This window comes from Notechis scutatus, chromosome 2 (genome assembly GCF_049901735.1).
Source record: "Notechis scutatus isolate UNSWTSFEM ecotype Mainland chromosome 2, rNotScu1.2, whole genome shotgun sequence".
NCBI lineage: Eukaryota > Metazoa > Chordata > Lepidosauria > Squamata > Elapidae > Notechis > Notechis scutatus.
Window position 1 is genome coordinate 52,320,089 of NC_142010.1, and position 17,150 is coordinate 52,337,238.

A 17,150-nucleotide genomic window follows, 5' to 3' on the forward strand; every position below is an offset into this window, starting at 1 on the left:
GCGTTTTGGCAATTTCACTAACCCTAAAGACCAACCAATGAAGGGAACAGATCCAGAGGAGGATCGACAGATGCTTCAGCAGCAGCTGTATGTTGTTCGCTATGATGGCAGCTTTGATTTCATTTCCACTAATTTAGGTTTTATGAGGCTCTCCCAAATGCTGGATTTAATTATTATCATGCTGGGAGAATTACTGAGAAATGAAATCATTCATCATGTTACCAATGTCTAAGATATGATATGGCACAATACCTTCTAAATATTTGGTGACAAAAATAATAATAAAAATAAATAAAGAACAAATATCACATTATGTGAACCTGCTATTTCCAATAATTTCTTTCAAAACTGCTAGAAGCTTTACTGAATACATCTATATAATCTTATATAATATAATTATATAATTATATTATATAATTATATTATGATTATTATATAATCTATATAATCTTGCTATTTTTTTCCTATCAGTCTCTGAATGCCACCTTTCTTTTTCCAATTTGTGTATGGTTGAGAATGAACTGGATCTTTCTAAAATTGGAGTTGCCAAAAGAAAACCTGTGTTCCCTACATTTACTGATGTCAAATGTTACTGAAATTCAAAAACACACCGTTCACTAAAAGCAAAAGTGAACATTTGTCAAATCTTTGACTGGAATGCTTTGCTAAAATAGTGTTAGCAATATTTCATTGGTAATGTAGCTCATTGTATGGGATAAATATGATGAACACTTTCTTGAATGAAACTTAATCTTTGTCTAAGAATGAGTAAATTGGTGGAGAAATTATGTAGCATATTCAAAAGGAACTATGCAAGAGAGTGCTAGAAATCTGTCTCTAGATGTACATAGCTGTGAGATTTTTTTAAAAAACAGGGAACTGTTTTCATTCATTCTAAACAAACTCACAACATTTTTTCCTATGTGTACTTGTATCCCCTACTATTGCTGTCATGGCATGTTGTACCAGGCAGCAAGATCTGAAGAGGATTATATTCACTTTAACATGAACAGAGTGCCTGCTGCAAGTACCAAACATCACTAGAGTTTTGGAGAAAATGACTCCAGATGCTAAAAACAATACTTTTAAAACTTATTTATAATATGACATACAAAGAGAACACAAAAGTAAATATTAGGGAAATTGGAGAAGGATAAAGGGAAATGGATAATGCAAGGGAAAGCAAGGAAAAAAGAGAAAAAAGGCATTGACTTTGGTGCAGTAAAATAAGGCATTAACATCTACCCTCAACTTTTAACTTTTTCATAATAATAGAAACTAGCCTGGAAAATGACTCCATATTCTAGATTTGCCACCCAATGTAGCAAGTCCAATGATTGAACAGATAAGACAGGTGCACATGACATGTTAGCATCCATACTGTGAATGCAGCCTCACATTTCCATCCATAAGTATAAATGACTCAATAGAACTAGACAATTTGAAGCATAAGATGTTAAGCACAGAAAGGTTTAGCATGATTTTTCCCCCAGTTACTCTTGCCACATCACCATCCCTAGAAGTTGCTTTTTATGCAACAACAACAACATTACAACAGTGAAAATAGTGTAGGGTATTTATGAAGAATTTAGCCAAACCAGCGCCTGCATTCTTTTTTTTGAAAGTACTTAAACATTCTACAAATTCAGTATTTATGAGTCTAAAACAAAGAAATGTGACAGTCCCAAATATTGTTTAAGAAATAGGACACAAGGATGCAGTTGTCCATATCTGTGACATAGGCCATGCAGCTTTCTAGAATATTTAAACACCACCAGGATCACAAAAATAGAAGATGCACCTCTTCTATATCTATCTATAACTATAAAATGTAGCACAGGTGCCTAAAGGGAGCACTGTGACATTCATAACGCTAAAATCAGTATCAGAAACAGCAACATTTTGTGCATGATCTGCACCATCTGCTAGAAGTGTGTTCGGCAATGATCTGAATGGGAAAGATATTTATATGAGAACAGTTGAATCCTTGTTAATTCCAAATGTGGCAGGTCACTTTGCTGCTTTACAAGTTGAAATGTGTATGTTCTGCTAGGGTCAAGCATGATGGATCCAGGGGTGGGATTCAAATTTTTTAACAACCGGTTCTGTGGGCGTGGCTTAGGTGGTGGACATGGCTTGGTGGTCATGTTATTGGCTGGGTGTGGCCAACTCAACATCACTCATATCGAGGCACGCATCTCCTCGCCTGGCCTCTCATGACTGGGGATGCTGCAACAGTCGTAAGTGTGAAAAATGGTCATAAGTCACTTTTTTCAGTGCCATTATGACTATGAATGGTCACTCCACACAAGCAAAGTACCCGCAAAAGAGGGGGGAAAAATTCCAGAGATGTTCCTGAGACAGGAAGTCTAGTCCTGCCAAGAATGTAATTAGAGTTAACGGAGAGGCAATTTCTGTAAGCAACACCAGAATGTTTCCTTCCTGCCTTCCTTACAGGATTAGGCCAGTAATTTCTTCTAACAACCGGTTCTCCGAACTGCTTAGAATGTTAACAACCGGTTCTAGCGAATAGGTGCGAGCTGGTAGAATCCCACCCCTGGATGGATCCAAACATATACTTAAAATGATAAATTTCTGCTCTCACATTTAAACTCTGTTCCAGCAGAGTATTCAACAGACTATTCACAGACTATTCAACAGACTATTCACAAACCAAATCAGGCACATTGATTTATCGCCACTATTGCATTGATTTATCTTCAGGAGTCCTTAAATTTTTCATGTGGCAGCAAGTTAATTTTGAATAGTCAGGATCTTAAGTTCAGTCTTTAATACATCTTGTAAAAGGATCTCAGGCAGATAAACTCAGAAAGTTCTCTTTTCAAAGAAATAGGAAATATATTTCCCCACTGAGAGCTGAAAATTTTAACATGCAGCACTGAATGAAATAAGCCAATACTATAAGAACCAGATTTCTCCAGTCTGGTTTCTAAATTGATATGGAAGTCTCAAACGCTGATCATCCTCAGCTACCATGCTATTGGAAGAAAGTACTGGATTCCACATACTTGAAGAGACCATGGGATGCAGAAAGGCATCATCCATCAAAAAGCTAGCCTGATTATCTGAAGAAAATATCGTTATTACAATATAAAGGACATAATGGTGTCCAAAACTGAGTTTACAAGATAGCAGACAAACTTGTTCTTGCAGGGGGAGAAAATGTCAGTGTGCTCTTTCCTTCTCTGAAGTGACACCTATGGCAATTTTATTTGTGGTTTTGAAAGGTAAACCCTACAGCAGGGACTGGCAGCATGTATAATATTTTGATAGAACTCCTTTGATGAAGTGAAACAGCAATTTCTCTACTTTTCCTAACCAGTTGAAATCAAGACAGCCAACACTACAGGAAGCTGTTCACTTCCTCATGAAAGTCTTACTTAGTTTCTTCATCAAGTTTTCAACAACATTTGAGCGCCAAATGTCACTCTTCTTTTAAGCAGAGCCCATAAGCAAGCAGGGGAACCAAATGCATCTGTCACCAAGATATGACATCTGTCTGTTAGAACGCCAGACTTCCCCGCCAATTAAAATTTCTCTAAATCCATAAAAAGCATCAAGGTGCTACAAATAAGCGTGAGCAGGTTGCAGATGACTACAAGGGATTTTCTGCAGATTAGTGTTATGTGACAAGGTAAAGAAGCTGAAGGTCAGGCAGGATTACAAAGAAACCAGAGCCAGGCAAGGCAATCAAAACAGAGCCAGCAGCCCGTGGAGCATCTGAGGGAAATGTGGATCTGATGGTGCCTTAGGCAGGAGCAGGGAATGGAAAAGCCACACAGAGCAGTGCTGACAAAGCAGGAAGGGAAAAGGGGGAGAGCCACAGGCCTTACCTGTACCTCGCAAACCTGCACAAAAGAAAAATGTGGAGAAAAGGGACAACATTAAACGCTTTTAAGCAATATATTTGATGGAGAATGACCTTCCCTGGAATGGATTTCTATGTTTAGGAAATTCTGACTTCTCTGTAACATTTAGTGAGGTGAACCAACATGGGATTCCAGCTCCCAAACATTTCTTGATTTAAGCAAGCATTGAGTTAAATGAGGTGATTGTACTACCTATTCTGTTGGTAAACACTCTGAAGAGTGTGTGTTTGGGGAGCAGGGGGTGGAATATCATATCCTTGGGCCTAATAGACCAAGCTAATCTAAAGCAGTACCAGCACATCCAGATTTGGGAATGCATATAGTGTGTTGTCCAATCGTCCAATTAACTGCAGCCCAGGAGCCATGGTGGTGTGGTGGTTAGAATGCAGTATTGCAGGCTAACTCAGCTCACTGCCAGGAGTTCAATCCTGACCATCCTTCTGAGGTCAGTAAAATGAAGACCCAGATTGTTGGGGCAATATGAGGATTCTGTAAACCTGTTAGAGAGTGCTGTAAAGCACTATGAAACGGTATATAAATCTAACTGCTATTGCTATTCCCCCACATCATCGCTAAGAACAAAAGGAAGATAATCAGTAAGGGATCACTTCCTGGCACAAGAAGTAAAAAGATGTGAAAATTTGACCCATTTAGAGGTAAGGTGCCATCAGGTTGCCAATAACAACATCAGGAATATAAAAAAGCCTAGAGGCCTCCCATGAATAAATCCTTTTACCACCAGTCTTCCTTGCTAACGGCAACCATGATAGGTGCAGTGGCTTTAATAGGGGGATTTGATGGCTATTGCCGTCTCACTCTCAGCTCCTCAGAGCAAAGTTTTTTAGATGCTTCATTGCCCACAGTCTACCAGGGCCTGAAGGTTTCAGTAGCTTTAACTGGTTCCCTTTGTACTACTATCACCATCACCAGAAAGGTAAGAGAAGGAGGTAGTTATGGTAGGAGAACCTCTGCTCCTGAGAACTTATTAAACTATTAGTTAAATTTCATCCTTGTGAGATTTAGGATGAGTTCATAATCAACAATATGGTACCACTGACTATAGCAATCAATCAAATAAATTGTCAGGAAAACACCTTGGGTTTTACTTCACAAACTCCAAGGCCTTCAAACCTATATTAATAATATTAATCGCTGACAATCAGGCCAGTGCTGAAAGAAGAAGTTGTGTGGAGAGAAGAAAGACATGGAGTGACTTAGTGAAAAAGGTATGTGTACTGTAGTTCCTTGACAAAGCTGAAATATAATGGGATACAGCTCTTCTGTCCATAAACTTTATTACAATAGGAAAACACTTACCTTGTGAACCTTTTGGGCAAGGCAGTATAGCTGGCAGGCCAAACTTGGTTTGAGGCCACCATACCCCAGCTTTCAGAGACTTAGGACAAGCATCATAGAGTACTGTGGAATGAAACAGAGAAAGCAAATCAGTTGTGATCCATACAATCCGTACAAGGTCTCTCACAAGGCAGGGACCAGGAGAAATGTCTTATGTTGAAAAATGTATGGAGACCTTACGATTAAATCCAAATGTATTTGGGAAAGTTTTACAATAAATTGAAAAATGATTAGGATGCAAAAAAGCTGATGTGTTCTACTTTGGAACAATGTATAAAAGCATACATTTTGTATGTGTATATTTCTTGCAGCTAGAACACGTATAGTAAACGAACTGAAGGATGAAGAAACCTCTAAAACAAACGAGTTTTCCAAAAATAAGACTGTTGGGGAAATGGTTAAAAATAGTTATTTTAAAAGAGAGGCATATATTACAAAAAGACTGAATTTTCTGAAATTTGGCCTCAGGCAATGAATATACTGATTGGGCACAGTGTTCTGTGTTATCTTTATTGAAAATACATGCATGCTGTCTTTGTTTTAGAAAAGCCAGCCTTCTATTTGACATCATTCCCATTTTAGAAGTGTGGAACTTGTAGCTTCTAAATGTTGCTGAATTCCATCTCCAGCATCCCTTATCAGGGGTGGGGGGGGGGTTTGGGGGGGGGGGGGGGGCCTACCGACCATTGGGCACAGGTCCTTTTGAAAATCCGCTTGTAAAGCCGCCTCTTTGACACATTTTTTTTTTAGAGTTGGCTTGTAGCTTCTAAATGTTGCTGGGTTTTTTTTTTTTCAGGCATCCCTTATCAGGGGTGGGATTCAAAAATCCCAGCAACTGGTTTGCTGCCCAGTTGCTGGGTGGACGTGGCCATGGTGGGCGTGGCCTACCAGAACTTCCGGGAGGGCTGTTTTTTGCCTTCCCAAAGGTCCAGAGGCTTCCCTTGGGCCTCTGGGAGAGCAAAAATGGCCTCCCCCAGGCTCTGGAGGCCCTCTGGAAGCTGGAAACAGGCTCATTTCTGGGCTTCCAGAAGGCCATTTCCCCCCCCCTCTCAGAACCTCCGCGTGGATCCTGCACTTATCTGCATCGAAAATGGATTGTGTGGAGAGTCTTGGGAGGGGCGGGGTGTGGTAGGCGGGGCCAGCCAGTAGGTTCAAATACCGGTTCGGTGAACCAGATGCAAATTTAACATCCGGTTCGCCCAAACCGGTCCGAACCAATAGAATCCCATCCCTGTCCCTTATCTTGACTATGCTGGCTGAGACTAACTGGAGTTATAATTGAGCTACTTGTAGAGAGTTATCAGTTTCTAACCTTTGCCCCAGCTGAAGGGCAGACCAGTGCACATTTTATTAGTCTATTTACTAGTCTAATGAAGAGAAGGACTAGGAGGTGACACATTAGCAATCTTCCCATTTTGAGGAGCTGTTCTCAGTGAGGAGTCGTGAACCTATTTTGCAAAGCATCTGAGGGCAAGACAAGAAGTAATGTATGTAATGGCTCAGCAAAGAGAGATCCAACCTAGAATTAAGGAGAAATTTCCTGGGAATGAGAACAAAATTAGTGGAAAGGTTTCCCTCCAGAAGTTGTGGGTGCTCCATCATTGGAGTTTTGTAAGAGATTGGATAGTGATTTGTCTGAAATGGTATAGGGTTTCCTGTTTGAGCAGGGGGTTGGACTAGAAGACCTCCAAGGTCCCTTTCAATTCCGTTATTCTGTATTTTAAAGATTCTCAACGAATGGAGAATAGGAGGTCATTCACCAATACACACACACAGTACTTGCACATCTGAGCAAGTACCTTATTACATTCTTTCTCATTAAAATAAAATACATTGTTAGTTGGAGCAGTTGTGTCATATGTACAGCCATAAATGTATTTTCAAATTTTTATTTTTCAAATTCGAGGCCATCTGACTCTGCAACAATTCTGGGCATCTTATAATTCTTCTTTTGGTTAATGTGTTTCTTTTTTCCTGACAATGTGAAAATAGTCTTCATCTATATTAATTTATTGGGTTTGGTTCCAAAAAAATGAAATACTAAAGACAGTACATCAAATATTTTAGACATTGTATCTATTTATCTGTCTGTCTATCATCTATCTATCTATCTATCTATCTATCTATCTATCTATCATCTATCTATCATCTATCTATCATCTATCTATCTATCTATCTATCTATCTATCTATCTATCTATCATCTATCTATCATCTATCTATCCATTATCTATCTATCTATCTATCTATCTATCTATCTATCTATCTATCTATCTATCTATCATCTATCTATTATCTATCTATCTATCATCTATCTATCTATTATCTATCTATCTATCTATCTATCTATCTATCTATCTATCATCTATCTATCCATTATCTATCTATCTATCTATCTATCTATCTATCTATCTATCTATCTATCTATCATCTATCTATCATATCTATCTTCATATCTATCTATCTATCTATCTATCTATCTATCTATCTATCTATCTATCTATCATCTATCTATCTATCTATCTATCTATCTATCTATCTATCATCTATCTATCATCATCTATCTATCTATCTATCTATCTATCTATCTCTAACATCATCTATCTATCTCTATCATCCATCTATCTATCTATCTATCTATCTATCTATCTATCTATCATCTATCTATCTATCTATCTATCTATCTATCTATCTATCTATCTATCTATCTATCATCTATCTATCATCTATCATCTATCTATCTATCTATCTATCTATCTATCTATCTATCTATCTATCTATCTATCTATCTATCTATCATCTATCATCTATCTATCTATCTATCTATCTATCTATCATCTATCTATCTATCTATCTATCTATCTATCTATCTATCTATCTATCTATCTATCTATCATCTATCTATCATCTATCTATCTATCTATCTATCTATCTATCATCTATCTATCTATCTATCTATCTATCTATCTATCTATCTATCTATCTATCTATCATCTATCTATCTATCTATCTATCTATCTATCTATCTATCTATCATCTATCTATCCATCTATCTATCTATCTATCTATCTATCTCTATAAATCATCTATCTATCTATCCATCTATCTATCTATCATCTATCTATCTATCTATCTATCATCTATCTATCTATCTATCTATCTATCTATCTATCTATCTATCTATCTATCTATCTATCATCTATCATCTATCTATCTATCTATCATATCTATCTATCTATCTATCTATCTATCTATCTATCCTATCTATCATTATCTATCTATCTATCTATCTATCTCTAACATCATCTATCTATCTCTATCATCCATCCATCTATCTATCTATCTATCTATCATCTATCTATCTATCTATCTATCTATCTATCTATCTATCTATCTATCTATCTATCTATCTATCATCTATCTATCATCTATCTATCCATTATCTATCTATCTATCTATCTATCTCTAACATCATCTATCTATCTCTATCATCCATCCATCTATCTATCTATCTATCTATCTATCTATCTATCTATCTATCTATCTATCATCTATCTATCCATCCATCCATCCATCCATCCATCCATCCATCCATCCATCCATCCATCCATCTTCAGCGATCACCGGCACCGTGAGACCTCTGCAAAAGAGGGGTTGGCGGCCAGCACCTGGCCACAGGACATTGACCCATTTCCTGATCACAGGACCGTGAGGAAGAGCCAACGGGATAGCAGTCACAAGGCAGGCAGGTGTCGCTCCCTTTCGGGTGGTAATGGAATTCCTATTGGAAGAAGGGAGAGGGGCGGGGAAGGTGGTTAGAGAGCTGGGTCACAGGAGGAGGAGCAGTAGGGGAGAAGGATTTGACAAGACTGCAGGCAGGGGGAAAGGGCCAAAACAAGGAGCCTAGTGAAACAGCAGGAGAAATGGGGAGGCCTGGTGGGATAAAAAGAGGGCCATTGTTAGGAAACTACTGATAGCCAATCCAACCAGTAAGATTAGAAAGATATAAAAAGCAGCACGGACAGATTCTTCTTACATTACAAAAAAAAAGTCAGTCCCTTTGGAGCTCCTACAATACTTTTCAGACATCATCTGCTATGGCTCTTCCCCATCCATCACTATCTTGAGGCATCAGAATGAAAAGCCATTTCCCCAAAGGTTCATTCCCACAGGACACTCAACCATTTAGACCTCTTTGCTGAGTCCTGCAACACTGAGCTGAGGACAAGGAGTAGTGTGCTGACATGGCAGGAAGACAGGCTGGGAGAAGAAGGAAAAAAGGAAGATTGTACAAGAACCCAGTGAGCAGAGCCCATATGGGTTCCGAAAGCAGAGCAGGAAAGAAACAGAAAGTAGACATTAGGGAAAGATGTAGACACCCACCCACCCCACCTCCCAAAAGCCAGGAATGAATGGAAGGTGAACAAAGAGCCAAGAATGGAGATGAAAGGCAATACTGCAGGTGACGGGCAAGTGATGTTGCATCAGAATCTATTGATGGCAGAGAGTTCCAGAACAGGCATATCTCTCCCCTCACCTTACAATGACATTGCCCGTTGGTTTTATTACAGTCCGGGTCAAATCCCTTGGCTGCATCGCAGTTGCAGGGCCCACATGTTGGATTCCCCCACCAGCCCTTGGGACACTGTTGATCCATCCTGCAGGGAAAAAAGTCAGGTGGATGGATGTTCGCATCCAGGCCACTAGTTCATTGTTGCTCTTGCAGCAAGTGGAAATATACCGTACTATGATAAGTTTGCGATGGGATGTTGGATAAATTAAATAATAATAATAATAATAATTGTTACGGGCATTGTACTTTGGCAAACTTCTGGAATGCAAGGGTCTATGGAAAAAATCATCCCTTTTGGTGTTTGTCTGGGAGGAGGGAAGCAATCACAAAAAATTCTGTGTTTAGGCCAGGAGTTCTCAAACAATGTAGTTCTATGATCATGTAACATTTGTGTGACACCTCCAACCACATGAATAAAACTAGTGATGGGAGGGGGCTAGGATTGGACAAGAAAGGAATGCAGGTAGTCCTCATTTAGCAACTACAGTTGGCACAAACAACTTGGTTGTTAAACAAAGGAGTTGCCTAGTGAAAAGGTGTTTATGGTCTCACTTCAGCTTTCATTTGCTTTTTACAGACCTGTGAAGGTTATAAATGTGAAGACTGGTCACATAGTTTAATTTTTCATCACCGTTGTAAAACTGTGAAAGGTTGCTAAACAAATACCAGCTAAACAAGGATTACCTGTATACTTTTCTAATAACTGAATCTGATATATCAGATAAACCAAGGATAGAGCTTTATAGATTTATAAAATATTTTTTTCATGAAAAATTAACAAAGCCATTAAATTTCAAACCATATTTGAAGAGTAAGCTGGCTTAGTTTTTCATAATTCCTAAAATTTGGATTTTTGAGATGCTCCTGTGCCATATCCCTGTTTATTTGGGGCATGTATTGTTTTTTATAGAAACAATTGTAAAAAAAAAGGTCATGATTTTACTTTGAGCTTCTTCGGGAAAATTGGGAGCAACTTCTGAAAACGATGCAGCACTGCGTGTGCAAGGACAAAAATATCTGCAACGTCTACTCACATTTGATCCTGACCTCTGTGGGTTGCAACCTACAGTTTCAGAACCCCTCCCTGCCTTAGGCATTTTTAAGAGTTTATGTTAACACAACAAAAATATCTGCCCAATCCAAAATTAATTAGTTGCATCTCTAGCTTTGTGATGTCATAATGAAATTAATTCCTACTAGTTGCACGTTTCTCAGTACTGATAGGATCACTGTGGAACCCACAATCAACAGATGTAACTATTCTTGATTTTTTTTATTTATTCATTTTGTTTTTGAATGGTGCAGAAGCAACAGAACACTGGACAAATAAATAGCACTAAGCAAGCATTCTTAGGGAAAATGCTTCAGTCTTGCTCAAAGCATTGTTTTTGTTCCCAACATAAAACGCAGACATTTGACAAAGCAGCAAATAACAGCAACCATGTACTCCTTGCTCTGTCTCTGGGTCAACAGAAATTGGGGATATGGTCTATTCAGTGACTGGAAATGGCATGGAGGGCAACTCCAAGGGATGGCTCCCCGGACACAGAATTTCTTTTGCAGAGTATATTCAGCATGAATAAAGACATGTGTCATTGGTTATTATTATTTTTCATTCGTATCCCCAACTTTCTCCCCATCCTTCCATTAGATGAAACTATCACCCAAGCAAGACAAGTATTCTCAAAACAATCACTTAATTTTGCTTGTGACAATTGGGCAAGAAGGCAATGAAGGATGATAAAATGCAGAGACCGGTTTGCCTGTTGCCTTCCTTATAGCCTATCATCGTGTCTTTCATTACCAATTATGCACATTGAAAATACTGGCTATTATCAAACGCAGGAAACTTTTTTTTAAAAAACCAAAGGTTTATAGAACTTTAAGGTCTTCTTTTCACATGACAACGATTACCATCTTCCTTTATTTAGCTATTTATTTGCTTGATTTATATAGCTGCCCATCTCACTTTTATGCAATTTCTACCTCATGTCGCTATATCCAATCTTTACCGCTGTACCTGTTAAGCTGAACACAGACCCCTGACTATGAATAGCTCGAGACTCTTCTGTTTTTGCTATTTTGGGGACACAACTACAACAGAGCTTCCAATGTGCAAATTTATCGTGTCAAGTGTTATCTAAGTCAGGTGTTAGATGAGAAGCAAAAGGATACCCAGAGAGAAAATTTTATGATCAGAGGCTAATTTCCCCATCATTCTTCCCCTAATTGCTAGTGACACAGAGTCCCCAGAGTGGAAAATTCTATCTCGATGTGAGAATAGCATTTCTTAGATCCACAAGAGGCTAAAATCCACAAACTGTCCTTGATCTCACCTGTGCTCACAGTACTGTCCAAAGTGATTTTCTCCGCACTCACAGATATAACCATGGGGAGCACCTGGCTTTCGCTTACACATTGCCTTGTTCTTGCAGGGGTTCAGCTGACAGGCATCCAGGCAACTCCCACCATAATATCCTAGAATAAAATACAGGGAGGGTCGCATCTCAACATTAATGCCTCACATCCACATCATAAAAGGTTTTTAAAGAGGGGCAACATGAACAAAGCCTGGTGGGTTTTTTTTTAATTAAAATGGGTCATAACAGGGCATTGTGAAACCTACATCCATTCTCTTTCCCCTTTCTTTTTTCCAGCCTCAAATTACACTTACAAAAAAAGAAAAAGAAAAAAGCCAAAGGCACAATAGGTATATCATCCAAACCTGTTTAATTTGCGTGTTTTGGCTTATTTGATCACTGAACTGGATATTCGTTCTAATTTCAGAATGGCTAGGTGTCATGTAAAAATCTTGGGGAAATGAAATCATTGGGAGATGACCAAATGGAGGGGCATGATTACACATTCAAAACGAAGAGGATATTTCCCTCATGCTGCCTACCCCACCCCACCCCTCATCCTTGATTCTCTTCAATTCCTGGTGGATTTTTCTCAAAAGCCAACATTCTGAAACCATTGTATGCTTCCTGGATGTGGGGGCAATCTGGCTGTGGCATCTGTCAACCCATTGATTGCCAGTGTTGATTCGACTGATCTGGCTGGTTAGGTGAGAGTCCCCTCCCTCTCTCACTGCTCCATGTGCATCCCCCCCAAACAGTGCGCTTGGTGGAAGAGGATGAGCATCCCAAATAGAAGGAGTGAACCAATCTTTGGTCAAGGGTCTGTTCACATTTAGAAGAAAATACCATTGCGTAATAATCTCTTTATGTCTACCCTTTTGGACAGAGATCAGAGGTGGGTATTCAGCAGGTTCTGACCAGTTCTGGAGAACTGGTAGTGGAAATTTTGAGTAGTTTGGAGAACCGGCAAATACCACCTCTGGCTGGAGATTTTACAGTATCCTTCCTCTGCCACACCCACCAAGCCACGCTCACAGAACCGGTAGTAAAAAAATTTAAATCCCACCACTGATAGAGATGGGTGGCTTTTATTGGGGCACAGGGAGAATCTTCAGGAACAGCAACAAAAAGAAAGACAATGTGGTGGGTACAAAAGTACATGGTACAGAATATACAGAAAAGGACCAACCGCATGAAACAAAACGGAACAAGGAAAATGAGGAAATAAAGACCAAAACAAGATTTGTAGTCTGAGCTGTTCATCCATCTCCTACCTGGCTTGCATACACAGGAGAAGCTTTGCCACTGATCCTGACATATACTGTTGGCAGGACAAGGGTTGGATTCACAAGGGTTGGGCACAGTACATCCTGCCTCTACATTCACAGTGCTGCCGGGCTTGGGCAGTGCATTTCCCAGGGCTGTGTCACCTAGATGAATTCCCTGAAACCCAAAGGGTGGGAAAAAAAGGAAAATAAAGCTCAGGTTTGCATCAAAAGGTTTGCATTCTAATGGAAAGAATTTCAGAACATTGGATTCTTTAGGCTAGCATAGCCTACCAAGAATACTTTCTACTGACTTTTAGCTCTCCGTTGTAATGGATGATTTTTGTCAACCTTTTCAAGTGAGGGCATCAGTGTGCAAAAACTACTGAGTAACTTTTGCAAAATGATCTTGTGGTTTTCTGATTATTCAGAGATCTTAATTATCATGGTCTACTGAGATTTATTGCCATTTTAAAAGAAAGGAAGGAAAGAAAAAGAAAAGAAAAGAAAAAGGAAAGAAATAGAAAAAAGAATCAATGACAATTGTTGCCTTTGGCTTCTGAATGGGTTTTAATTTCCTCTAGGAATAAAGAGATAGAAAAATGGAGAAACCTTGATATTTGGAAGTTTGCTGGAACTCACCTGGATGCAGCCTTTGAAACCATGATGCACTTTACCAGACTCTAGGATTCCCCCAACATGCAGATGTTTCACCTTCAGGCCTTGAAGCTCATTGCCAATGACCACAGTATCCTTTAGAAAAGAAATACAAGGAATGGGAATGGTACGTGCTGCTCACCACTGTTTACTTGGATCTATCAGTTAACCTTTTAGTTCCCTACCATCCATACTCTGTGAAACTATGGAAACAAAATTTCCTCAAATGCCACCAAGAAAAATGCAGACAAAAACAGGGGCTTCAGCTTTGATCCCAACTAGATAGACAGAAGGACAGTTAATTGTCAAACTGAGGGTCCTGAATTTGTCAAAAACACTGTTGGAGGAGGGGAAATATAGAACTACAGGGAAGAATGCAAGCCCTAATCTAAGTAGTTTTTCTCCCAGTGTGGATATTTTTCCCTTCAGCCTCAAAGCTTACCTGGTAGAATCCAAAATCCAGACTGAGGGTGATAATGTAACGTGCCTCATGGCCACTTCGAGCATCTTGTAGATGGAATTGGAGGTCATGCCACACTCCATCATTCAACGGCATTTGATCCAGAAGAATCTTGGCAGTGCGTCCAGGTCCCCTATTCACCATAAAGGAGAGCAGGCCCGACTCCAGCTAAAGATATGGCATAGTTAGCACAGAGCAAATTCTGTTTTATGAGTAAGGCTATGACAGTTCAGGCACTTCACATAATTTTTCACAAATGCTCTACAAACAGATGGTGAGTTATTCCAGTTAAGAATAAGTCTTTCTACTCTGACGCGAAATAGAACAGTGCCATTAAATATAGTCGGACATTACAAATCTGTGGGGTCCCGGTATTCTCTTATAAAAGAGAACTATTGCTGGTATACTTGTTCCATATCTGATACATCAAAAGAGCTCAGTTTAAAAACAAACAGATATGACTGCCTCACAGAACATTGGATGCAAGGTTTTATAGCAGCACAGATCCAGAGCAGCTACAATGTAGGTACCTGACATAGTATGGTTGTGTACTGGCCAGCATTGGCCTGAAGTAACACTCCATTTGCCTGGCGTGTCCGGAATGCTAGGCCCATATACCAAGGTGTAGAAATCTTAACTTCATTCCTGAAGTCCCAGAAAAGGATGCTGTTGCCATGGAAATGGTGAGGATGATGCATAGCTAGAGAAAAAGACGATAGAGGATGCTGGAATTCAATGAAGCAGAGAAAAGCTCAGGGTGGGAGAAGCTTGAAGCTACTTTTACATCAGAGACATTTATATCATAATAATCTGCATGGGGTTGGAAATATAATTTTGCTTAAAATGCCCAGACTTCCATAGCAGAAACTGAAGAGTATTAAATACAAATGCCCAAGGTTTTGTTCAATTTGTATTTAAAAACAACCAACAGATTGGCACATTTCCAATTAACATGCAAACAGATTGGAACGCTGTTAACCCCTCAGATTTCACACCTCTGCATTTTGCAATGTAGCTCTTAGCTCAAAACACATGCCAAATTGCATATCAAAATGCATATTTTAAGATGAAATATATTCAGAAATCTTGAGACAAAATACCTTCAGACTTGGGAGAAAATATTTTTCTTAAAAATGGTTGTGTTTAAATAGTATTTTTTCAAATGGCAAATTACTGTAAGAAATTATATAAATTTCTTACAGTAATTTGCCATTTGAAAAAATACTATTTTAAACACAACCATTAAGAAAACACACACACGCACTCACACACACACATATATATACTTAGAATTATAGATGTGATAGGCAAGATATGAATGCTTAAATAAATAAAAAGAATAGGTGTATGAAAGAGATAAGAAATAAACTGATCTGTCCACTCCTTGTAGAGAGGCAGCGTCAAAGGGAATATATTTGAAAATCTACAAAAAAGCTTTTAGAACTTCGAACTACACAATGGCTGATTTTTTTTTTATTCTAGATTTTGTACATGCTTATGAATACTTAAGTAAACCACCATGTGCCTATTTGGTCTATAGGAAAGAGCACATAAATATGTTGAATTATGCTTTCTTCCAGCTTCAAAATGAAATCCTTTATGAGTGTCTAATGTTATAGCAGGCTGCCAATGCCCAATTGTAAGCCTTCATTGTTGGACTGAAGTGATGGGAAGGTAGAACTTTTTTCTATCCAAACTTTTCACTAGGAGTTCAAAGAATGAGTACAGAGAGAGTAGGAATTCCAACTTTCACAAAATTAACTGGAAATTTAGTAGATAAGGTTTTCTATGTAGATAGACTTTATTGATGGGACAAACATGTAGCAATTTATAGAAGACTAAATGTGATCATGAAATATCCCTTGGAACGTCAGAAAATATTCAACAAAGCCATTTCTATTTGTTTCTTTTTGGCCAATTTCAAGAACACTATTAGCTATCTTTCTCTGTAAACTAAGTTGTTGGTCACGCAGCCACTTCCTTCCTTTCTTGGGGCCCTATTTTCTAGTTTGTATTCCCATTACAATGTCAAACCATCTTCTCCTATGCTCAATTGTCCATTCAGCTTGCTCTGTATTATAGCAATAGCACATATATACCGCTTCACAGTGCTTTCCAGCCCTCTCTATTATACTCACCATGTCTGCAGTCCTTGCCTCCAAAGCCTATGGGACACTCACATATAAAGGAAGACCAGCCCACAATACAGGTGCCACTGTTCTTGCATGGATTTGAATCACAGAAGGAGTGTTTGGCATGACAACCTGCAGACATGACAGAGGAACAGCACAAGTGGATAGGCAGAACCAAACAGTAAACATGAAATAATGTCTCTTTTAGCCTTCATTCCCAACTTTTCTAGACTATGAAAATATGCTTTGGAATCTTCAGCTTGATGATAGGCAGAAATAACCCCTGTTATCAGAACCCCCTGCTGTGAAATATTACCTTTCTTTCCAATTGGAAGGATCTAGAACAGGGGTGTCAAACTCACAGCTGGATGCGTCATTTGCTGGCCCCACCCCCCACAAAGGGGAAAAAAGTCCCAATACGTCATGTGACACTGTGAGTTTGACACCCCTGATCTAAA

At 38.9% G+C, this 17,150-nt stretch overlaps 1 protein-coding gene across 1 annotated transcript in view; it reads right to left on the reverse strand.

The window, feature by feature from the left end:
* Nucleotides 1–17,150, reverse strand: part of CELSR3 (cadherin EGF LAG seven-pass G-type receptor 3) — a 147,951-nt gene that overhangs the window by 70,620 nt on the left and 60,181 nt on the right. The window contains exons 8-17 of the mRNA XM_087954169.1: nt 16,699–16,824; nt 15,091–15,260; nt 14,543–14,728; nt 14,086–14,196; nt 13,453–13,621; nt 12,155–12,296; nt 9,783–9,903; nt 8,870–9,026; nt 5,208–5,396; nt 3,855–3,869 (exon numbers count right to left, since the gene is read on the reverse strand). Of these exons, the coding sequence (XP_087810295.1) occupies nt 3,855–3,869; nt 5,208–5,396; nt 8,870–9,026; nt 9,783–9,903; nt 12,155–12,296; nt 13,453–13,621; nt 14,086–14,196; nt 14,543–14,728; nt 15,091–15,260; nt 16,699–16,824 (1,386 nt within the window). The remainder of the gene's footprint in view (nt 1–3,854; nt 3,870–5,207; nt 5,397–8,869; nt 9,027–9,782; nt 9,904–12,154; nt 12,297–13,452; nt 13,622–14,085; nt 14,197–14,542; nt 14,729–15,090; nt 15,261–16,698; nt 16,825–17,150) is intronic.